The 25,129-nt window shown below is 41.3% G+C and overlaps 1 protein-coding gene across 2 annotated transcripts in view; it reads right to left on the bottom strand.

Annotated features, from left to right (window-relative positions):
• Nucleotides 1-25,129, bottom strand: part of NOL4 (nucleolar protein 4) — a 285,684-nt gene that overhangs the window by 64,994 nt on the left and 195,561 nt on the right. For both annotated transcript variants that reach the window (XM_006028947.1, XM_025210409.1), the window contains one exon: nucleotides 644-823. In XM_006028947.1, coding sequence (XP_006029009.1) covers nucleotides 644-823 — 180 coding nt within the window. The remainder of the gene's footprint in view (nucleotides 1-643; nucleotides 824-25,129) is intronic.

Below are 25,129 nucleotides of genomic sequence, written 5' to 3'. Positions count from 1 at the left end.
TCCTAGTTTCCTGTCTTGAATACTGATAGGAAGACACTTTTTTCTATGTACTGAAGAGCTTGGTAATGGGAAGCCAGAAATGTTAAGCAGACAACTCTTTAAAGGACTTTTTAGTGTTGATAAAAAGACAAGAAAAGAATAAACTATAGTGTGTAGAAATTGTGAGATGAATCACAATAGATTAAGTGGTGCCTATTTCAAAACTTCACCATTAACAATAAGCTATGATTGCTATATTGTTTGTTGAACTTCATCTGACTATTTCCCAACCTTGAACAATTGCTTGTGTTATCATGCATAATTACATATCTTGGGAATGCAACAAAAAATAGCTGACCACTAGACTGCTCTTAAGATAAACTAGCTGCAACCCCTTTCCATCTATTGGGCCAACATGCACGCATACATACACACACAAAACACAGTTAGGTTTTCCTCACTGATAAAGATGGTATTTTGCCTTAAAGTTCTAAATTGAACACAGTAAAACTGGTATTTGTTGGCAAGACAAATAATAAGTTTAATGTGCTTTAAAAAAATCCTTCTATAAATCAATGTGCCTCTAATATTGCCAAATCCATAAACAACAAGACAAAAGGAAAATAGTAAAGTTAAGCAAGGCAGTAAGTGCTGTGGGACTTACATTAAAAGCTTTCAGTCGCTCAGCTTCTACCCCATCAGATTCATTAACCTTCTCAGCATCTTCCTGTTCATCATGGTCATCCTCATCCTCATCTCCTCGGTTCAGAGACAGATCTTCAGCACCTCTGTCTACACTTTCATTCTTGCCAGAGTCATAACTGGAGTAACTATGTGCTGGGGACTGAGAATAAAAAAGAGAAATTGATTTTTTTTTAAAAGAAGACTGCACCAGGTGATCAAATTTGCTCCTTTTTGTCAAATACAGTCCTTCTTAAATTAGCATGCCAGTGAACGGTGTATAGAACAAACTCCATGATTTATTGCATAAAATTATTTATCCAGCCCTGGCATAAAAGTTCACCATATAGGGGGACTTTTCCATGGATTTACCATTTCAAAACCTGAAAGCAGCCATATGAGGTGAAGTCAAGTAAATCAGTGTACATATGCCTCTCCTGTGATATTTAAATTCAAGATGAACTGTTTGCTGAAGTCTTGGTTTGAACTGTTAATTTAAGACTATTCCAGATTACCTCTGATACATCAGCTAAAATGTAAATAAATTCCTGAAGACTTACATAAGAACTAAATGAAAATGACATACTTTAAGGTAGGGCAGAAGTCAGGGAGGAGGAGTGATGTTCATCCATCAACATAAATCTTTATTGCCTAGAGCTTCAGTAAGTTGTTCATAATATGAAGATAATAATGCTATTGTTTTCATTTCTATTGATTCAAACAGATTTGAATTCTAAGAGGCATTAATAATAGTAACAAACATACACATCTGTGTTTCATCCTTGAAGTTGTTCTTTTCACATAACAGTATTCAGAATTTCAGAAGTAAGAATTCACATATCCGTATTCAGAATTTTTCCCTGAGCAGAAGCCTTTTTATTTTGGATAAATCTCAGATGAGCATTCATTAAACGTTTATTCACTCAGAGTGTCAAGAAACTTGGCAGCTACTAAGTAAGTCAAATATTGTCGGTTTTCCATAATGGTATCAGATTTTAGTTGGATGGTTACCCTGTGCATATACTTTGTACTGAAAATCATAGCGTGCAAAAATAGTAAGAGAAAAAGCCACCTAAAGACAGAAGTACAGAACCATATTCTGTTCTTTGCTACATAAATGAAAATCTGAAACTACTCTAATGAAGTTATTACTGTTATTTAGATCTCAATTTGATCTGCAACATCTCCACTTTCCCTCTTTTTTTTTGGTATTTACATAATTTTATAGGCCTACTCCAAAGCATGCTGGAGTCCATTAATTTCAGACAGCTTTGTAGCAAATCCTATAGGCTGACTCTCAGCAGATCAGCATACACATTTCTAGGTTTTTTTATATAATGGAATATCTAAACATTTCACAAGAATGAGGACAAAGCTCAAAACAAAAAGGGTCATATTTTCAAACAAGTGCCTACAATTATGACGCCTGATCCAGATTTAGGGACCTGAAGAGATTACCTTATCTGTCCTCTCTCCCCACTTACAAAATGGAATATATGGCACCTACCCTGTATCTTGCAGACAGGGGCAATTTATTGTGATTTCAACATGTAGCTGAACCATAGTATGGACATGGGAAAAATCTAAACATGAAAACTAATATAAAAATGCAGTTTTAATGGCTCCTTTCTTGGCTTTTCTTTCTTCCTCCATTGTCTTTAATCCTCTCTTCCTCTCCCTTTACTCTCATTTTCTTCTCTTTACCTTGTTTCTTTTATTTTCCATATTATTTTTGCAACTGTCTCTTTCACTTCCTTGAGTATCTTTTAGATGTTCACACTCTGTTTCCAATTCCTACTCCCTTTTTGCCTTGTATGCTCTAGGTTTGGGGTAAACTATAGGGTTTCAGAGTCCTACAGAACAAATCCTCTAATCCTCCCACCCGGTACCTCAGTCTTCTTTTTAGAACCTTTGTGTCCTGCTCACACTGGCTTTCCTGCCCTCAGTGATGGTTTTTAGAGTCCCTCCCTTCTCCTGGACTCTCAGATCACCTGAACTTTGATACTCTGTCTCCCTGTGGTGGCTGTAGGCAACACAGAGGAAGGGTAGGAGGAACAACAGATGAGGCAACAGGAAACCAACCGCCTGTCCATGACACTCAGCAGAGAAGGAAGCTCAGCAGCACTCCTTCTCCTACAGTTAACCTACATGGGGCAAAGCAGGTTTGCTAGTGCTCCCTGTGGGTCAGAGGGCCCAAGACTGATTATGATGGCAAAATAAGGACCTGAAGGAGCCAGTGATGGGTGAGGACCTGTTCCAGTGCAGGACTCCTGTTCATAGATCGACTCCTGCTCATAGAAAGTGCTGAACTAACCACAGAATCAGGCCCTGAGAGAAATATAATCTTGCCTTGGAAAAGATGACAGTTAAAACTGTGTCAAAAGCCACATAAAACTTTAGCATGTGCAAGCAACACTATTTAACTTATGTGTCTGTGAGCTGTCAGGTAAATACTGTATTGAATATGAATGGAGTTATCCTAAAAGCAATCACATGTAAATAGTAATTCATGGAGTTATCAGATCTCCACAGTGTGAAGCAAATCCTTCCACAACTGCAGAGACCACCAAGCAAATGTGACAATCTTGCTGCAGAGATCACTATAGCAAGTGCTAGTGCTGTTTGCTTTGTAGGGCCAAGCTTCTAGAGCCTGTAAACAGAGATCAACGAGCACCATGGAGAGCTCCCTGTAGGTTTTCTGTGCTATTCATACAAGGGGATTTGGGGTGTAGGGACAAAACAGACTGAACTCTCACTCTGAAGATTCCCTAGCATGTCAGTGGTTCACAACCTTGTTACACTGGAGGCACCGCCTGGAAAATGCCAGCTTTTAGCTTTCACTCATTTTTTGACTACAGAAAAATAGTAGACCAATTGTTCTGTTGCAAAGAACTCACTCAGAAAGACTACAACAGGTCAGAATCTTTTTGACACTCTGGATTCTTATTTGATAACACTGGGTGTATCCTGTGATTTGTGTATAGGTATTTGCATATCTAGCAGTGCTAATACTGCATGGTGCCCTTAAAACAATCTCATAGCACTCTGGTTGAAAAGCATTGTTTTAGCACCTAGATAAGAAACGTGAGGAGTCTCAAGGACTACTGCAGCTTCTAGGTAGCCTTGGGGGATAATTCCTTTCTCCTGATCCTGAAGGGAATCCCAGCATAGAGCTGTTATTTAGGATAAAAAGTTAGCATAGAAACTGGTTACTTTCACAATGTTTTCATATTTTAATAACTTCTGAAACAATATGCAGTTGGAGATATGATATAGGTTGAAAAGTTAGCGTTACTGTGCTCCTCTATTTAATGTATTTATTACTATATTAATACATAGCTATAGTACTGTGGGTAATGCCCATAGGGCTTCAACATGATTAAGAATCTGTTCATTGCACTAGGCAATGCTTAAACACATAGGAAGAGATGATTGCTACATGAAGAATTTACAGTCTCAAGCCCTCATTCTGCAAATGCATATACTTAACTTCATGCATTGGAGTCATTCTGGGTGTGTCTATACATGCATTAATGTGCTGTAATTATGGCTCATTAAGTTTAGTGCCTGTAATTACAGGTACTACCTTAATGCACCATAATCGGTCCTACTGTGCATTAGTGGCGACGCATGCTTTTTTGGTGACACTAATGCACAGTAGACTAATTCTAATGCACATTAACATGTGTTTTGCCCACTGCACTAATGTGCAGTAGAATTAGTCTACTGTCCTCAAAGCATCTCCTGTAGACATATCCTTTATTAAACTAAATTCAATAAGACTATCAAGTGCAACAATTTAATCATATCAATATTGATTTTTAAAAATACAGCACGTGTGTGTATGTTTGTACTGACCAAGGAGATTACATAAATCATAAACCTGAACTGAGAATTTCCTTTTGTTGATGGAAATTAAAATTTAGGCCAAATGGGATTAAATATCACCCTCCAAAAATAGCAATGCTATTTTGTTTTTAAAAGCATTTTATAGAGCCCATCAACTATTTGCACCAAAAAACAGTCTGAAAAAGCTGTTAGCTTCTGAATTTAAGCTGTAGATTTTATCATACTCTGAGAAAGTGTAAGGGTAGAATTGCAGGGTTCAATATGACTTCCAAGTTCTCAGGGTTGTAGGTGATTTTTGAGCTGTTAGGCCTGTGAACACAAGTAAAGTAAGCAAAGTCATTCCACAAATTAAATTGAGAGCAGGATTTAGCAGCTTCTTAACTTTTTCTTTTCTTTTTTTTCTTTTCTTTTTTTGTGTGGCAATCATGCTATTTCATTTGTGTTGCCTCTTCATGAAGGGTTAGCAGAAGTATAAACTAAAAATAGTAAATATTTACTTTTGACAGTTAGGTAAAAATGTAAAATTCTAAATAAACACAGGGAACAGGTTGGTAGAATAATAAGTCATCATTTTTATAGCCACATTTTTTCTTAGTTTCTCCCCTAAATTCAGAATATAAGGCATAAGTTATGGGATTGTGGTAGTTTGACGTGTATGGGCTGAAAGAAAGAGAGAGAGAGAGAGAACAAACAGCATAATGTACAATCAACGCATGTTGCACCCAAGCAGAACAAATGATGACAAGGGCCAGTGACCACTCAAGCCAAGAGTATTGTCAACCAAATGCATACAACATCAGTTGAGCCCCCAAGAAATACTGAACTTGTGTTAAAAATTGAGCAATTATATACATAAAAATAAATAAAATCTGGTTGCTTTTTGCTTGCCTTTTCATTTTTGAGCCTTTAGGGTTTACTCATTCAAACCATTCTGCAACCACAAGAGCTAGAAACTTATATTTTTGAAAATGGAAGCAAAGCTTCTTACATGACAAGGTGGCTCCAGAAAGAAGGCTTTATGAAAAGCACCAAATGTTGCAAAATGTAATATAAAAATCATGAGTTGGCAACAAGTCTATCAAAGGTAAGAAAGTATCAGAATTACCCAGATGTAAATTGCGTATTGTTGAAGCAGCCCTTTTAAAAATGTACTTAATATATAGCTACACATAATGGACTGCAATACAGAAACACTGTTGCTGTCAATAGAAACCATACTGTAATTTTTGTTGGGAAAATTAAGTCAATAATTTATTATCTTCCATAGTGTTTCTATGTCTGCCAGGCTCAAGGCCTTGGGGATGACCAAGTGGAGTGAATTTTGTAGGCAGTAAAGCTAAATTTAGAAAATGTTGCCACTGATCCCAGAAAACCCAGTCCTAGGTGTTGACAGCAAGAGGCTGTCTCATAGCAAGCTGCCAGATGTCACATCCACCTGGGTCATTAGGGCTTTAAAGGTTATTATCAAGTTAGTATTCTTAAATAAGGAAAATCCTGAATTTGCAACTTAAAAAAAAAAAAGCAAAGATTCAATTTAGCTGAATGCTCTCAGAAGAACATTTTTAAGGGCTCAGTTTTGCCCCAGTAAATGGGTTGAGTGGTAGCTTGGTATGCCAGACATCCCTTTGGATTCTATTTTTACATAAAGTAGTTGTTATATTTTTAGCTACATGATTTTGTAGATCTGTCATGCCTAAACACACATTTCTGTAAAGGCAGAAATACTCTACAGAAAAAAAACCCAGTTTATTAGTGAAGTTGGGATGGTTACATATAGTTCACATTTTGAAGGTTGTCATCACAACAGAAGGGTTACACACTTATTTTTCCCAATAAATAAATAAAAGGTCACAGAGCCCTCCAGGCAGTTATTGAGCAGTCATGACTTTTGCAGACATTGCACAAATTCATAGGATCAGTGATAAGCCATGACAGCATAACTAACAACCAGCTTTAATCATAATCAAGAACCTGGATTGTACCTGGAAAGAAAGAGCACAGCAACTTGAGCTTAGGGATTCTCAAGTATTCACAGCTGTCCACCTATTACAAAATCATAGGGTTGAAAGGGACCTCCTGGGGCATCTAGTCTAACTCCCTCTACAAATGCAAAATGTTCTATTCCTAAACCAGTGGAGAAAAATGCTTAGCCAGCTTCTTGAAATCCTCCAATGAAGATACTTTAACTTCCTACGCAGCTTGTTCCACTGTACTACTGCTCTGACAGCCAGGATTTTTTTTTCTGAGATTTAATCTACATCTATTTTGATTCATTTTAAACCCATTGCTTCATGTCCTGCTCTCTTCAGCAAGGGAGAACCACTGTTTTCCCTCTTTGTCGTGGTAGCCTTTCAAATATTTGAAAACTGCTATCATGAACTCTCCTCCCCCAACCTTAATCTGCTTTTCTCCAAACTACACATAACTCTCTCAACTTTCCTTGTAGAGACTTCAATCTTCAACATCTTTGTCACTTGCTTCTGGATTCTTTCCAGTTTCTCTACATCCTCCATAAATGTAGAACCCAGAACTACTTGCAGTACTTTAGCTGAGATTCAGCAGTGCTGAGTAGAGTGTTGCTGTCACCTTCTGTGTCTTACAAAAAATGCTCCTGTTAAAGCAGACCCAATTACTTTTTTTTGTGTGTGTCTGCACCACATGGCTGGCTACTGTCGAGTCTGTGATCTACCATAACCTGGCAGCCCTACTGCTCAGCCAATTAACCCCCATTTTCTATTTGTGCAGTTGGCTTTTCTTCCTTAGGCTCAGGAACTTACATTTGTTTGGTTGAATTAAATTTGTGTGTCTAAAATCAGGTCCTCCTGTTTATCAAGTTCTCTTGAATTCTAACTTATCCTCCGAAGTGTTTGCTATGTCGCCCAGTTTTCTGTCATCTGCAAACTTTACCAGGAAGCTCTCTATTCCTGATTGTGTAAATGTAAAAGATGCCAGTCCTTTCACCCACACCCTTGCAAATGGACTGGGTGAAGTTGCAAGTCATGTAATTCTCTCCCAGCAGATGCACATGGTAAAATATTCTGGTTTTCCATATTCTGATTTCAACCAAACGATGCATAAAAATGATATTTTTTTAATTACTTCCTCATACCACCTTCTTTCCTTTCCCTTTACATTGCTCTGCTTTCCCCTCACTTCATTTTTTTCTTTCCCTCTCTTTCCTCCCTCCACATCTCAGTCTCTTTCATCTTTCCCCCACACTGAATGCATCTCAATTAATTAATGCAGTAAAATTGCTTGCATATTAGGTATGCACTTCCATACACATTTTTCCAAATACAGTTATGAAGGTATAGTTCTTGAAGTCACTCCTTTGAAAAGAAAGAAATGGCAATAGTTGCATTTAAACCAGGTAAACTTGTTCTGAAAATTGGTTATAATTTTTTTTCAAAATTTCAAATTTCAGTGGACAGAAAAACAATGTTTTTAAAAATCCAATTATGTTTATTATGATAAGGTTTTTGGAAAGGACAATACTATGAATTAGTGAGGGTACATTTTGTGCTTTTTGCTAGAAAAAAATCAAATACATAAGGCACATTAGAAAAAACTCAGTCATAAATATTTTTTAGTGGTGTCAAGTATTGGGAGACAAATGAAATATATCTTATCCATTGACTCAAATATTCACTTCTTTTACTAAATTCTAAGTTTGTATGCCTCTACAATTCAGATTGTGAGTTTAATTGTCAGGATGGATAGAGTTTAAATACAGGAGAATTTTTGTTCTTCAAATCAAAAGAAGTAGACAATGTATTTGAAAATAAAAATCATGCATAATGTATTTTAACTCCTCCACTTAGTCTTCCCATTTGCCTATTTTGCCTGCGACTGTTTTGCCTGCGACTCTTCTTGGACTACAATTCTTCATGGCTTCCTTTTCTTCAACCTTGAGTGATGTAATGGTCTTCACATGTTCTCTTCATGCCCCAGTTTTTCAGACTACACTGTATATGGAATTTTAATATCCCCCTTTCTCACCGTACAAAGTCTGATGTCTCACCCTTAAAAAAATCTAATAGCTCTCCACGCATTTCAGGATCGAAATTATAGTTTACTTTCATTGTTTTTAAACTTGCAATTTGCCTTGCTCAGATTCACTTGGAACTTTATATTTGGTAAGTGAACATCCTGTTCCATCTGCTAGACCACAACTGGCCTCTTCAGCTCCTTCATACAATCTTATCCCTAACGGTAGAAGTTGTCCTCTCTAGCTCCTGTCACTGGGAGCTCATTGTGGGAAAACGAAGAGGTGCAAAAATGGCATTATGCTACATAAACATGATTCAGTAAATTAATTATTTCAAAGGGTTAGTGCTTTGCAGTACAGTTTATATGAAAGTGCCACATAAAACAGGAATTGTATTTTATGGAATCATAATATCAATGGCTCTTTTACACCCTTTATAAGTTCATAGTATGAGGCCCAGAAAGACAACTGCTCGCTTAACTCTTATAATACCTGGAAAATGAAGAGTTTATTTTTCTGAACCACCTCAGACAAGCTATTTCTGTATCCCTTGCATTTCTGCAATAGTCACTCAGAGAACAGTGGCTTGTTTTATACCAAAGACCACCTATTCCCCATCTCTCAGTAAGTTAATTAACCAGACTACATGATATTATCTATTTGTTGGTGATGTTCCCTATTACAAGAGATATATTTATTAACAATAAGTACAGTAAACTCTCAATTATCTAGACACTTCTATTCCAGAGGGATTTATCAGGATAGATACAAGTCTGGATAACTGAAAGATAAGAGATAATTGAAAGGACCTCTGAAACAGAGCTCTCCTCTCTATGTTTTCTTCTCTTAACTAAAAGACACTGTATTCTTGGTCTATCCCCACAGGTACTGACCCACATTATTGAGGCACATCACTTTTCCCTGACAGAAATAATCTCAGAAATTAGCCTGAATGCAGTGTGAAGCAATAGAGGAAACAGAATACCCCTGCCAAACTAACAGCAAATCTGCTTAGTAACAGTAATTTAACCAACCGTTTCCCAATTCTGAATTCCTCCACAACTCATTTCTATTCATCTGGTTTGTCCACATCCTACTCATCCACTTAACTCTGTCCCAGTCATTTTGAAAGAGCAGGAATCTCTGGCTGATCATCAAAATTAGCAAGTAGTGTTATTCCATCAAATTCAAGCCAAACACAAATCAGAACAGCAGACTTAATAATTTTGGGGGCCTACGTGCTTCCTAAAGGTCTCTTTTATTATGATTTATATGTAAATTGGTGGAGGAAGCTAGGCACTTGTAATCAAGGTGCTCAAAACATCTTTTGTAATTGTCTATTTATTACAAAAAAACATTTTGTTGCCTACAGATATTTTTGTAAGACAGGCTGTCCTTTGTGGGACTAAAAAGTCAAAGCCAAACAGGATCAAAGTCAAACAAAGACTTAATTGACTTTTTAGCAGCATGTTCCAAAGTTCATTGGGCTGTTAGGTCTCAGATCTCCAAGAGGACTGAAATTTCAGTGGCAAGGATTCTCAAATGATATGTTCTGCCATCTCTTCCAAAAAGTTTTATCCCAGGAACGGAAGGAAAATATTGTCTTGCCTGCCATAAAATAGCCCAACTCTTTGGGGTAACTGCACCCCATTTAAGACTTTAAACACTGTCACCAATATCTTCTTTTTCACCCAGAGTCAAACCAGAAGAAAAAATAATAGTGATGCCCTGCCCTCTTGCCAGGGGCTGTCCTTGACAAGCTGCCCTGTTGGGAGGGACAAAGACTCTTTGAGGCTTGAGAATTTGCTGATATCTGTTCAAAACCCAGTTTCTGATCACAGAGCTACTGAACACATTAAGTGCAGACAGCTATTGGCTGAGCTATGGTATTGTCTTCCCCAGTATAGGAGCATCAGCCTTTCTTATTTTTTCCTTTAAATTTTATCAGTATAAAACCCTGAGTGCAGAGAACAAAGAATGCATTGAGGAACTAAAACTGAAAAGCAAGAAGATAGAAGAGAACAGTTTAATTCTGGTTCTGAGAAACTTCTAGGTGTACTCATTCTTAATTTAGCCTAGCTCCTCCCCCTCCCTATATCCATCCTGGCTTCCCTTACTTACTGCATGCCTGCATAGCAGCATCACAAAGGTTCCTTCACCTTTCTCCTTCCCACTTTGAGCACTATGGAAGCACAGAAGTACAGCAGGGTAGGGAGGAGATTCAAAAACAATTGGTGGAAGCAGTGGAGGAGAGAACTCCAACTCACCTGTCTCCATCCTTTGAAACAAATCTAGGCTCTCCCTCCTTCAGTTTGTGTTGCTCAGTCATTAGAGTCATATGCCAGAATAGGTGAGAGGAGACAGTCCTGTCACTCCTGCTCTTCTGATCATGTGAGTCTGACAGATCATTTACATCTTGAGAAGTACACATTGGAGGAAAAAAGACAGCAACGGTAACACATTGAGAGAGAGACTCATGCAAAAACAAAGCCAATTGGTTAATCACATGCATGTTATCCATAATTATCTGTTCAGTACTGAACAGCCATTTTACAAATTGGTGCTGGCCATCAGATGACATAAAAGAAAGAAAGCTAGGAATGCAGCTTTCTCATGGGCACAGGAGTGGTAAAGGAAGTTTCCTCTAATATCATGGAAGTGACCTCTAGCTTCTGCTCCCTGGTCAAGTTCATCCTAGGCATTAACACAAATGGAATCAAGAAGCAACAATGACAAAAGGATCCCTATGTAGCTCCCTCATTCTTTCCTACTAAAGACATCTATTATAACAAATATCTAACGTCGCTCTCCAGAGGAAAGGAAATCCCTGTTTACACTGTTCAGAGGAACTTTGCTAATAGCCAGCCAACAAGTGTGGATGCAACTTCTCTCTGGAAAGAACCAGAGAAATCCTCCTTTCATCAAATTTATTTTCCTTTTATGTCCCCATCAGTAAAATGAAATCTTTCTCAACCTGGACATGTAATAGCCATCATACTTCAGTCCTGATAAAAAAAAATGTCTGAATTAAGTCCATAATTTCTCCTGCAGTATGATAACAGCATCAAACTCTGAATTTATATAAACATTCGGTGGTAGAGTTTGTTACAAAAATGACCTGGAACCTTTGGGCAGCATTATCATGATTTTACATGTAACCTCTTAACCTCAGGCTGTTGGAGCCCTTCCTCTTCCTCTTGGTAGCTTGGCAGTGGAGTATGTGGTGAGCTCCCATGACATCTACTGATTTGGCCAATAAACTGCACATTTTTTTTTGCCTGGTAGAGCAGTAGGAGTTACTTCAGAATTTGACATCTGACTGCATTTCTCTTCATGCCTTCTCTTTGCTATCTCAGTGCTACTGTCTGAAGGATGTCTTTGTCACATTGATACTTGCAGCTCAGTTAGAGGAAATTGCACAATTCAGGAGAAGCACCGAATTATAAGATTACCTATCACTCATATTCAGTTGAAAACAAATACAGGTCTGATTTACTGCAATACTGCTTAAGGTAAATGATAGACGAAGGCTATTTTTAGTTATTATTAGACATGGGCCTAAATTGTTAAATCTGGGAACCAGATTCTGCTGACACTTGGAGGCTAAAAACAAATGTTGGACTTCTCCCTGGACAAAGCCTTTTATTCTTGGATCCTACAGAGGTACAAACCCACTGTCCTACTTAAAGTACTCGTGAAGTACCAAGATAACACTTTTTCCCTGGGACAATCAGGACTAATTCAAGTGAACTGCTGTTCAAGCTGCTTATGTAAACTACTGTTCCCACCTGTTTTGATACAAGTCAAATGCAAGGACAATCAGACTTTGATAAACCAGATGTCTGTTTTTAGCCTAACACTATGACCTTTGGCCTCTGTGCTAAGGTCACTGCAAAAGGCTGGAATCTGGTCACAGCTGGCTAGTGGAGAATTCTCCCAGGCATAAAGCCTGGTAAACCCTCCCAGGCATAAAGCATAGGCATAAAGCCAGGTCCTGCCCCAACCATCCTCAACCCACCAAATTGGAAGAAAAAAATAACTTAATCTGGGGGTGCAATAAGTCAGACCGGGCCCTAGACTTCTCTGTTCAATGCCAAGATTGGATCAGTGAAGGATTAGTGACCTGTAAGCAGCTGCATGAAGATATTTTCTCATCCTGTGCCAAGCAAAGCTTAGACACTGGAAAAAATGGAGCCCTGAATGTAGGTTTGAACCTTCTCAAAGCTTGAGGGAAAGGGTTTTGATCCAGGGTTTAAATTCAGCATATGATGGCAATAGGATTATCTGAAATAGTCAGATCCAGATTGGAATTTGAACTTGCTCAAACTCTGATATCACTGGTGTCCTGGCATGTCACTAGTAATTTTCTTGTACAAGTGAAGTACACTCACTTATACAAGGAGTTTTCAGCTTCAGTATACAGAATTTTAAATGATGGAGAAAGGTGAATAAAAAATGAGAAAAAGCTATCAATATTTCTAGTTTGGAAAGCCTAGAAAGAGACCCATTTGATACCACTTCCTCTCGCTCATTCTTCCTCTTAACAGAACTTTATTCAATTCAAGACAGGCAGCACATTTTCCTTAGCAGGATGCTGATTCTGAATAATTTAAACACTTGAGTCAAAACTGGCATTTGTCTCATGTTATTCAGAACTAGAGCTAGGGTGTGCAGGGTCTAAGGGACTTGAGAGTTGGATTCTTAATGCACTCCCACATCTTCATTTACAAGATGTAATGGCTCTGACTTAGGACAAACTAAGAAGAGTCTAAGTAGATTTTGAAATAAAAGAGAGCAAAAGCTCTGTGAAGAGTATATTAAAGGAAATGCAATAAACCTTTAATATCATAATCTCTACTGGCTTCTTACAATCAGCTGTAGCCAATTAAGGGTCAAATCATTATCTAATATCATTATTCTCATTCACATAGCAACAGATCTTTATGAGATCACCTCAAGTGCATCTGGGATTGGAATGCATCTCAGTTGCTTCTTCAATTAGAATCTGGACAACAATATTAAAGAATCCATACACTTAAGAGCCCTCAACCAGACTATGATTCAGCATTGCAAGGAATCTGAAGATGATTTAACAAGATTACTTTTTTTTGTGATTCAGGAGATTAAAGTTACTTTAAATAGAAGTCTTACTTTTTTTTGTTTTTTTTGCAAATTTAATCATACATGACATATCTTGCCAAGCCACAGGTATATCTCAAACATTTTTGTACCAGTGTAATTTTTTTGTCAAGCTTTGTCAGCTAAGAATTTCTGAAGCAGTAGTGTTTACTTGTAATCATTCCTAGCTTTGTTGTTTTGTTTTTTTTGTTGTATATTTCAATCTCTCCTAACTTCAGTAAGCAAAGAATGCCAGAAGTTAAAATTGTAGGTGTTCATCCTAAAATGTGTTACACTCAGGCAGACTTCTATGCAGGCACAGGTAGTTTGTCCACATGCAAGAAATTGCAGCTCGGGGGCTGTAATATTTATATTATTGTAGATTGTTTTCCATAATTATTTCTAAAATATTGTGAGTAGCTGTGTACTGGCAGTAAAGATGCATAGAACTGTATTTTCTATGATAAATATGACTCTCTTCATTTTTGTTCCGAAGATCTCCAATATTACTGGCTCTTTCTTTATGAACAACTCATTTAGTAAAACATAAACCTGAGTTAGATTTTCAATTTTTCCATGCAGCAAACTTGTTCATCAATATGAAATAATAATTTAAAAAAACCCAAAACACAAGGACATGAGTCATTTGTTTAGAATAGTGGTGCTCAGTATTTTGGCCCCAAGCCTGATGAATGGTGTGAGACTGGTCTGGGAAGAAGCCTGTATTTGTCACCTTTATACTATTTTGAACATTTACTCTTTTTTTTTTTTTTTTTTTAGAAATGTGGTGAAGTATGCATTTGTGACTTGGCATTACTATGCAAAGCACAACAGAGTGTGGGACTGAGAGAGAATCTTTCTATATTTATTTAATATAATTTCACTTCACAGCTTGGTCGAAGGCCAGAAAAGTAAAGTGATGGTTATACAAAATATGCTCAAGTCATGAAATAACTCTTTCATGAAAATGGTTTGAAAGGGTAATGGTTTGAAAAAAGTCTGACTTTGCAAGCAGCTACTTATATTTAACAAATCTATGGTAGGTTAACTGATATAAACAATATGTCTGTACAGAACCATATTTCCATCAATGCAGTATCTACTTGGCCCACTCTTAAAACATAGTATATGATAAATGGAGCATCCAGTATTTTGTAATTGCTAGTAAATGTTATGTGCTATGCTTAATAAGGTTGCCACACATGTTCTAGGGTGACTTTAGTATTAGCTTCTTAAAGAGAATATGCCTGGCTTTCATACTGAAACCAGACCTGATTTCCACCAGTTGCATACAGTCTTTCTATGCAAAGGGCGTGTCTACGTGGGACGCTAGCAGCACAGTAGACTAATTCAGCTGTGCATTAGCAGGGCACAAAAAAATCATGCTAATGTACAACAGAATTAGTATACTGTGTATTAGTGTCACTTAAGACGTGTGTGCCAGTGCGTAGGAGCACTGATTATGGCACATTTAATTAATACCTGTTATTACAGGTAGAGGTGCATGAATACATCAGTCTGACATTGGGTCATCACCGATATTAAGAAAATTGGCTGTATTGAAAATCGGCCCAATGTGGCCGATAAATGGCCCATGCGCACACGCAGCCGCAGCTCAGCATGTAGGCAGTGAGGAGCACAGCCTGGCATCTTGGAAAGCTGTGTGCCGCTGGCAAGTCTGTTGTGGTGGATGGGGAAGGGGGAAGGAAGGGGTGTGGGGGGGGGGAGATCAAGGCCCCCGCAGTGAGGGAGGGAGGGAGTGGGGCTGGGACAGCGGCTGGGGCAGACACTGCCCAGCTGGAACGGAATGGGTGTGGGACGTTGCCGTGGCTCATCTAGCGGGGTGCGGGGAGGGTGGGGTGGCTCCCGCTGCTGCGCACACACTGGGAGGGCACAAGAGGGGGGGGCATGTCCCCCCCCAGATCTGTGTGAGGCACAGAGGCTGTCGCTGCAGGCTGGGGCTGAAGCCAGGCTACTCTTGGAGCAGGCGGCAGCAGTGCTGAGAGGGAGGCTTGAGGGTACTCTGGTGAATTTTGGGGTGGTGGCTGCAGCCCCCACCCATAGCCCCTCCTCCCAGCACCGGGGCACATCGCCCCCCCCCCCCCCCCCGGTGCCCTCCTGGTGCTCACACAGCAGCAGGAGCCACCCCAACCTCCTCACGCACCCCGGACTAGCTGCGGCTCCATCCCATGCCTGCCCCAGCCCCTGCTCCAGCCCCACTCCCTCCCTCACTGCAGGGGGCCTTGATTTGCTCCCCCACACCACTTCCCTCCCCCCTCCCCTTCCACAACAGACTTACTAGTTGCATGTAGCTGTCCATGCTGTATCAGAAATCAGATCCGTATTGGCCAATATGCCTCCTTAAAAATCAGCTACCAGTATTAGCCGCAAAAATCTCTGTCAGTGTACCCCTAATTACAGGTACTAAACTAAATGATCTGTAATTATGGTTCAATAATGCATGTGTAGACATGCCCAAAGTGAGCAAAAGTAATAAAGCACACAAGTAGGCAAAACTACTGATTAAACAGACCTACAGATGGAAAGAAAATGAGAGAAGCATGCAGCTGTGGTTTTGTAAGAAACCCACTGTCCATCTGCCCCTTAAACTTATGAATTTCAAGAGGTTTTTCCCTGAAAATTATTCCTTCAGGTATTATCCCACTGGGAAGAAAAAGCAACTTCTTTGTTAAGGTTTCAAGCCTCTTTTCTTACCGTGCCTCGCCAGAGGATTTCAGCCTAACCCTCTCCAGGTTCACTGAAACCCATGACAAATCTTGTCCAACCATTGCACTGGGTCCCAAGAGGAACATCTCTCCATAGGTTAGTTTAGCTTCCCACTTCATATTTCAGTATCAGGCTATTACTCCCACTCTATCACCCCATTTTATAAAGCACCCCTTCTAGTATCTTAGGAAAATATATTTCTGTTCTCTATCAAATAAAAATTAGGAGGGGAAATGTAAAGCACAATCAAGCATGCTATCTAAAAGCTATGCATTAAAGGCAAAATATATCCTTGTCAAGAAAAAATGATCACTATCTGATCTTTGTGTAAGCCTTAACTTTCTGACAAGTTGCATTTCAAAGGCCCCCTCTATATGTGCAGGTAAAGTTACAATGGAATCCAATGGGTGAACCACACAATACCACCTCCTCCCATACCACATGTGCATGGCAGGAGGAGTGATTGTGGGATCATACATTAGATCCTATTTCACTTTATTGCAGGTGCAAGGGGAAACCGATCCTGGGCTCCCCCTCCACCAGCAAGAAGCAAGCAAGCTTCTGTGGCTGGGAGGCCCGTCAGTTGAGGGGCTCCCAGCTATAGGGGTGCCCTACGTATCCCTGGGGCTGGGGAATCATGGCTCAATAGGGCTCACAGCTGTGGGAGCTAATTTCTTGCCAGTGGCAAGGCATGGCAGTAGGTGTAATTGTGTGAATCATGCATTAGATCCCAACATGCCTTTACTTGCATGTGTACAGGGGGGCCATACTGAACAATGCTAAAAACTACACCATGTTCAAACCTCTTTGATCCTAAAATGTGAAGCATCTGTAGGGAACTGGTCACCAAAGATTAATACAGGTCTTGGGCTCTAAAGTGGCATATTCATGAAAATTCCTGACAGCTACAGGCCAAATATTGTGCCCTGCTCCCTTACACCTAGCAGAGTTCATGGTGCACCAATTCTTGAACTGGAACTATGAAAAGTCATTCTAGACCTTGATTTCAGTGCACCAAAGGGTGTTTTCTTAGCTCCGTCATAGTTTTCTAAGCAAGTCTGAAACATATGAAACTATAAACTCCTTTGTCTTCATCAGGATTTTAATTCATATTAGCTGAGCTGAGCTAAGAACACAGCTTTGTTGCAGTAAAGACAAGATCACGTAGTGAGATCATGTAGTGCAGTTCAGATATTCTTGCAATTACAACCCTTACCTGGCTTTTCAATGTCTGAGAAGCAAACATCTAAATGTGGTGTCACAGCTGGGTCTAATCTGAGGAGAAGCCCAGGGAAACTCTGTTTTTGCAAAATAAGTATGAGCCCTCTAAAAGTGGGTTTGAGTAGCGGCTAAATTTGGCCCTTTAACTTTTTGTACTGACAGTAGTAAACTGCCACTTACACCTTTCTGTCATTGAGTCACAGATGGTCCTTCAAAGCAATTGCAAGTCCTAGAATGCCATTTACAAAGGGCACCTGTACATGTGCCAGGTATCTTCTCTGACACATGAGCCGACTCGATTAATTGAGTATGCTGGAGTGTGCTAATTAGCACACTCCAGAAGCCTCCATGTCACATGTATTCAACATCTCTGTGCATCAAAATGGCAGCAGGGGCACTTTAACTACAGCTCATCAAACAAGATTTAAAGCGCCCCCACTGCTGTTTTGATGTACGGGATGCTGAATACACAGGATGCTGCAGACGCTTTAATTAGAGCGGGTCCCCTCCACTCTGAAGCATATGTAAAGACACCCAAAGTTACTACTCCCTACCAATCCTTTACCTTAATGTTTGTATACTTGTGAGTTGCTCTCCATTGCACGATTCTCTCATTTGTTCTTGTGTGTGTCTGGCAGTTCAAAACAAAATCTTGCATTACATCAGGTTCTCATTACAATAAAACCCAGATGTCCCATTGGCTTCATTTTATACTTCATGTATGTTATACTTTAGTACATTACAAAATTCTTCTTTCTTCTTTTTTCTCTTGCATTTTTTTGTATTTTTTTCCATCTTCTTTGAGCTGGCTCTACTGTACTAAACTTGTGAGACATTCGTACAAATAAAAGTTACCTGAAGAGTGGTGCCTCATGGCCATATGAAGATGCCAATTTCTGATTTCAATGCATTTTCTACCTTTCTGATGGGTCTCTGTATTACTTATTATTGGATATAACTGCCAACATATTTGAGAAAAAGAATCTGCTAAAGTAATGCAGTAATAAGTAAAATAAGTTTCTGTGTAAAAGTTTGAGGAATCTATTTATGTATAATTTATAAACTGAGTTATTGGGAAATTTTCTAAGCATATTTTGTATGTGAATTTCATTTTGAATTAAGGACTTATTTTCCTCTGCTGTTGAATTTTGCTTACATTTTGAGCAAAAAGCCATGAAAAGTGGTAGATTTAATTTTTGTACCTGGTACGAGTCTAACCATGGCGGGTTGTTAAAACCGATCATCTATTCAAAGCTGATACTCTTAGTCAAAGAGAAAGATACCACAAGTCAAATCAACTCTGAACTACATGATTAGTGGCTGAGCAACAGATCACTTCATAGGCAACTTGATTAGCTAATAAGATTGAGGAGGAGGACAGGGGGTGTCATTTGGCAAAGGGATCAAAAGGTAATAAAAATATCAACTTATTTGAGATAATATTTTAATAAATATATTAACTTATATTAAACTAGTAAATATGTTAGTGTATTTAATATGTACAAATATATTTATACTAGCCAATCAGGGCCAACATGGGGGGAGGGTGGGGGAGAACTGGGCCCTGGCCCGAGGAGGGGGGAGGCTTGCTCCTTCCTTCTCCCAGCTGCTGCCATGACTGTCAGGCCAGGCCTGCTGTCCCCCCCTGCCCCCCCATGGTGGGACAGCTTTTCCCTCAATTTGCACCCCCCCGCAGGGCCTCTGCTCTGTTGCCACTGCCTCCAAGGAGCAGGGCAGGGAGGTGCAAGGCCAGCCAATTAGAACACGAATAAAGTGTTACAGACAGACAGAAAGACAGACAGACAGACTTAGGGTTTTATAATATCAACTTCAGGAAAGCTCAGGAGGTTTGTTGGCGAGCCCTAAGGGACCATGACCCAAAGGGGAAGGGAGTTCAGGAAGAGTGGCTGCTCCTCAAGGGAGCGATCCTGGAAGTTCAAGCAATGTCTATCCCAGCTCGGAGGAAAGGCAGCAAAAGGGCACAGCAGCCCCCTTGGCTCTGCAGGGAACTCCTGCATCTAAAAAGAAAGACCTATAAAGGATGGAAGGCTGGATCCAACCCAAAGGAGGAGTACTTTGCACTGGTCCGGACCTGTAGGGAGCGAACTAGGAAAACCAAGGCTTCGACTGAATACCAATTGGCTACATGTATCAAGGACAATAAAAAGTCCTTTTTTAGATATGTGGGGAGCCAGAGGAAAAGCAAGGGTAACACTGGACTCCTGCTAAACCATATGGGTCAACTGACAACCAAACCCCAGGAAAAAGTCAACCTGCTTAATGGGTATTTTCCATCAGCTTTTCACCAGCCCCAAGGGATGGTCCTGCTCAATATGGTATGGGACGGCCAGGGCAAGGGAGAACTATTACCTTTCAGCAATGTTGGTCATGTAAAGGAACACCTTGAGAGGCTGGACACCTTCAAGTCAGCTGGCCCAGGCAGCTTACACCCCAGGGTACTTAAGGAGCTGGCAAGCTCGGCCACTGGCACGGATCTTCGAGAACTCATGGTGCTCAGGCAAAGTGCCCAAAGATTGGAAGAAGGCCAATGTGGCACCTATCTTCAAGAAAGGGAGGAAAGTAGATCCAGGGAACTACAGGCCCATCAGCCTGGACTCAGTGCATAAGCTATATGATCTTGGAAAAAATCATCAAAGAAACCATTCTTGACAAACTGGCTGAAGGCAACTTCCTGATGGATAGCCAGCATGGGCTTGTTGTGGGTAGGTCTTGCCTGACCAATGTCATCTCCTTCTGTGTCCAGGTGACACATTAGCTGGACAAGGGAGAAGAGATTGACATCATATATCTTGATTTTAAAAAGCTTTCAATCTAGTATCCCACGATCATCTCAAAGGAAAACTGGCTAGCTGCAGCCTCTGCTATATCACAGTCCACTGGCTGGGGAATTGGCTCCGAGGTCAGACCCAGTCCGAGAGTGGTAGTTGACAGAAGTCAATCATTGTGGTGTGCCGTGACCAGTGGGTCCCCCAAGGCTCCATCCCGGCTGGGGAATTGGCTCCGAGGTCAGACCCAGTCCGAGAGTGGTAGTTGACAGAAGTCAATCATTGTGGTGTGCCGTGACCAGTGGGTCCCCCAAGGCTCCATCCCTGGGCCTATTCTTTTCAACATCTTCATTAATGGGTATCAGAAGTGGACTGGCCAAGTTCGCTGATGACACTAAACTTTGTGGTAAAGAATCCACACCCAAGGACAGGATGGCAATCCAGGCTGACCTTGACAGGCTCAGAAAATGGACGGACTCAATGGCCTTCAACACTAAAAAATGCAAGGTACTCCACTTTGGGAAGAAAAACCCGCAGCATGCTTATAGGCTCAGCAGTGCTATGCTTGCTAGCACCATGGCCGAAAGGGACTTTGGGGTCATGACTGACCACAAGATGAATATGAGCCACCAATGTGATGTTGCCCCAGACAAAGCGAGCAAAACTCTGGCTTGCATCCATAGATGCTTCTCTAGCAAATCCCAGGATGTCATCTTCTTGCTGTACTCAACCTTGTTGAGGCCGGAACTGGAGTACTGTATCCAATTCTGGGCTCCACAATTTTAAAAAGATGTGGAGAAGCTTGAGAGAGTCCAGAGGAGAGCCACATGCACGATCAAAGGGCAGGAAAACAGGCCTTATAATGAGAGGCTGAGAGCTAGGGGACTCTTTTCTCAGCCTGGAAAAGCAAAGGCTCTGGGGGGGACCTGGTGGCTGCCAATACGTATATAAGGGGTGTACATCAGGATCTGGGAGAACACCTGTTCACCAAAGTGCCCCATGGGATGACAAGGTCAAATGGTCACAAACTCCTCCAAGACCGTTTCAGGCTGGACATAAGGAAGAACTTCTTTACAGTCCAAGCCCCCAAGGCCTAGAACAGACTGCCACCAGAAGTGGTACAAGCACCCACTCTGGACTCCTTTACAAGTCAATTGGATGTTTAACTTGCTGGGATCCTCTGACCCCAGCTGACTTCCTGGCCCTGGGGCAGGGGGCTGGACTCAATGTTCTTCCAAGGTTCCTTCCAGCCCTAATGTCTATGAAATCTATGAATATTATATAGTTTAACAAATGTTGACATATTAAATGATACTATTTAGTAAATTAATAATAATTGTCTCTCACCATTGATCCAGGTGCCACAGAGTAGAAGCAAAATCTGGCTGCAGGAGCAACAAGAAACTGTGTTCCAGAGAAGTTATTGAGGAATTTGTAACAGCTACCAATAATCACACAAGTTAGTCAGTTGGATCATTAGGTCTCAGCATCCTGCCATCTCAGAAGAGGAGAACAAGGTAGAGAATCTATACCCTCTGCGTGTGCTTAAAGACACAAAGCCAGGGACAGTGTATGGACTCTGCTCAAATTCAGACACAGGCTCAACATGCATGGTCCAAACAGCAGTCTGGAGAGTGTCCAGCCAAGGAAGCCATACCAGGGGTATAATAACCTTGCTCTTATATATAATTTCTTACTATATATTTCCAAGAAGGAAGGCCAGAAATTTACTACATCATCCAAAATATGCACACTGGACTCAGTGCATAAGCTGTATGATAACTCTGAAACCTGCATTGCAGAAGTCAACACTCCAGTGCTTTGGGCAACTGGTTTTCTCTCTGATTTATGTGCAGGTTCTGTTTGAATAAGAAAGAAAAATTCCCATCACAGTATTATGTATTCATAGTATCATAATACTTAGGGTTGGAAGGGACCTAAACACATCATCAGGTCCGACCCCCTACCCCGGGCAGGAACGGGTGCTGCGATCATATCGCCCCAGCCAAGTATCTGTTCAGCCTCTTCTTGAAGACCCCCCAAGGTAGGAGAGAGTACCACCTCACTTGGGAGCCCATTCCAGAGCCTGGCAGCCCTACCTGTAAAGTAATGTCTCCTGAATGTCCAGCCTGAACTTTCTCTCTAACAATATTCTCAGATACTTTTGCAAAGAACACCCATAAAACAAAATACTAAGATGGTGAGTAAAGGCAGACACTTTTGCAGTCGCTTCTTTCTGTTTTTCTCATTTTTAGCTATAAGCTCACTGCATCCACTTAGTCCAACCACTGGAAACAAAAGTACAATTTCTATACAATTTCCAACTCTACAGATCAAGGACCAAATTCTTGAGTAGGTCTTTAGGCCAGATTTTGATCTCTAATACATGGAAATATAAATTAATGTATACGTATAAATAGAGTTTTGTAATAGTGTATTCTGACCCCCTTAATGGGTGCATCCCTGTGAACAGGAATGCGTGTTTCCCTGGGGACAACTAGCAGCAGCACATATTTGTGTGCTCTAGTATGTGAAAACTGCCCTGGGTTGAGTGGGAGAGGCTGGGACCAGCACCTGGTCCCCTAATCATTCTTGTGGCCCTTCTCTGGACTCTTTCAGGATTCTCCACATCTTTTTTGAAGTGTGGTGCCCAGAACTGGACACAATACTCCAGCTGAGGTCTCACCAATGCTGAGTAGAGAGGAAGTATCACTTCCTTAGCCCTGCTTGCAATGCATTGGCTAATGCATCCTGGTGTGCTGCTGACTACAGAATCGCACTGGCAGCTCATGTTCTCCCAAGCACCATAACTCTTCAAATACCTTTGCCAATGGTTCCACAATGACCCCAGCCATTTCACTCAGCACTCTCGGGTGTGGTTCATATGGTCCTGCCGACTTGAAGACATTCAGCCACTCCAAATGCTCCCTCATCAGTTAGACACGAATCACTGGTTGGCAATTACCCTCTGCCCCCCCCTGCATCCATCCAGTATCTGAGCAGGTGGGCGACCACCAGTTGCATGCAGGGACACTGATGCAAAGTATTCATTAAAGAATTCAGCTTTCTCATGACTTTCTGTTATCAGCTGTTCTGTTCCATTCTGTAAGGGCCCCACATTTTCCTTGGTCTTCCTCCTACACCCTATATACCTAAAGAAGGACTTATTGTCTTTGATTTCAGTTGACAACTAGATCTTGGTTGCTGCCTTTGCCTTCCTTATCCTCTCCCTACAAATATGGGCTATACTTGTGTACTGCTCCTTGGTGACAAGCCCTTGTTTCCACTGTCCATAAGCCTCCTTTTTCTTTTTTAAACAGTTCTTGACTCCTCTGGTAAGCCAAGAGGTTTTCCCAGCCCCTTTCCAACCTTTCCTGCATACACTTTTTTGTGCTCTGAGGATTGTTCCTTTGAAACCCCAATCCATCCCCGAGCAAGCTGAGGGCCAGACAAGCTACCGGAGGAAGAGGAGACATGTGATTGTAGTGGGCGACTCCCTACTGAGAGGAGCAGAGGGAAACATCTGCCGCCCAGATCCCAAGGCGCGTGAGGTGTGTTGCCTGGCAGGGGCCAAGATCCGGGATGTCACGACGAGGATTCCTGACCTGATCTGGCCCTTGGACTACTATCCCATGGGCCTCATCCATGTGGGAACCAATAATGAAGCCAGGAGTAGTCCTGACCATATCACGGGTGACTACAGGGCTCTGGGGGCCAGGCTTAGGGAGACAGGGGTGCAGGTGGTCTTCTCATCCATCCTCCCAGTCAAAGGTCACAGTAAGCATCACAGTGCCTGCATCAGAGAGGTCAACCTGCGGCTCAGGAGTTGGTGCCATTGTGCAGGATTTGGCTTCCTGGACCACGACCCACACTTCCTGGCAAGGGACTTCCTGGGACGCGATGGACTTCACCTCTCAGCAAAAGGTAAAAGTCTTTTTTCCAACAGGCTGGCTGATCTCCTACATCAGGCTTTAAACTAGCTTAGATGGGGGACGGGGAGGCAGAAGAAGGAGATCAGGAACCCGCAATCAATGAAACGTCCAGCAGTACAGCACAGGTAATCAATAAGCAGGTAAGCAATAAGGGGCCCATTGGGCATCAGAGCCGGGGGGGCAACAAAGGCGCCAGTCGCAGGGCTCACGTGCCTATACACTAATGCTAGGAGCATGGGGAACAAGCAGTATGAACTAGCACTCCTGCTTGCAGAAAACACTTACAACTTAGTGGGGTTAACAGAAACCCGGTGGGACTCTACCCATGACTGGGTGGTACACATTGAAGGCTATAAGCTGTACAGAAAGGATAGAGTAGGGAGGAGATGGGGAGGGGTTGCACTCTATGTCAAGGACCATTATACATTGACCCTTATCAAAATGGAATTGGAGGAGGAGAAAGTAGAAGGATTGTGGGTTAGGATACATGGAGGTCAAGGGGAAAGGGATTTGGTGGTAGGGGTCTGCTACAGACCTCCACACCAAGGGGAAGAACTAGATTTGGAACTCCTGAGGCAGCTCTCGGAGACCCTAAAGACTAGGGAAACGGTAGTCATGGGGGACCTAAACTACCCTGACATCTGCTGGGAGATGCAGACAGTAAATACCCACTGTTCACACAGTTTCCTATCCTGTGTGCAGGACCTCCACCTGATGCAGGAGGTACATGGTCCCACTAGGGGGATTGCCTTACTGGACCTGGTACTGGCAACGGGGGATGATCTGGTAGGGGACCTATAGATCAGTGGTCACCTGGGGGACAGTGACCACCAAATAATAGAATTCAC

Source organism: Alligator sinensis, unplaced genomic scaffold (assembly GCF_000455745.1).
Source record: "Alligator sinensis unplaced genomic scaffold, ASM45574v1 scaffold88_1, whole genome shotgun sequence".
NCBI classification, from domain to species: domain Eukaryota; kingdom Metazoa; phylum Chordata; order Crocodylia; family Alligatoridae; genus Alligator; species Alligator sinensis.
The sequence above is the reverse complement of the archived record's forward strand: the minus strand, read 5'-3'. Positions and strand labels throughout refer to the sequence as shown.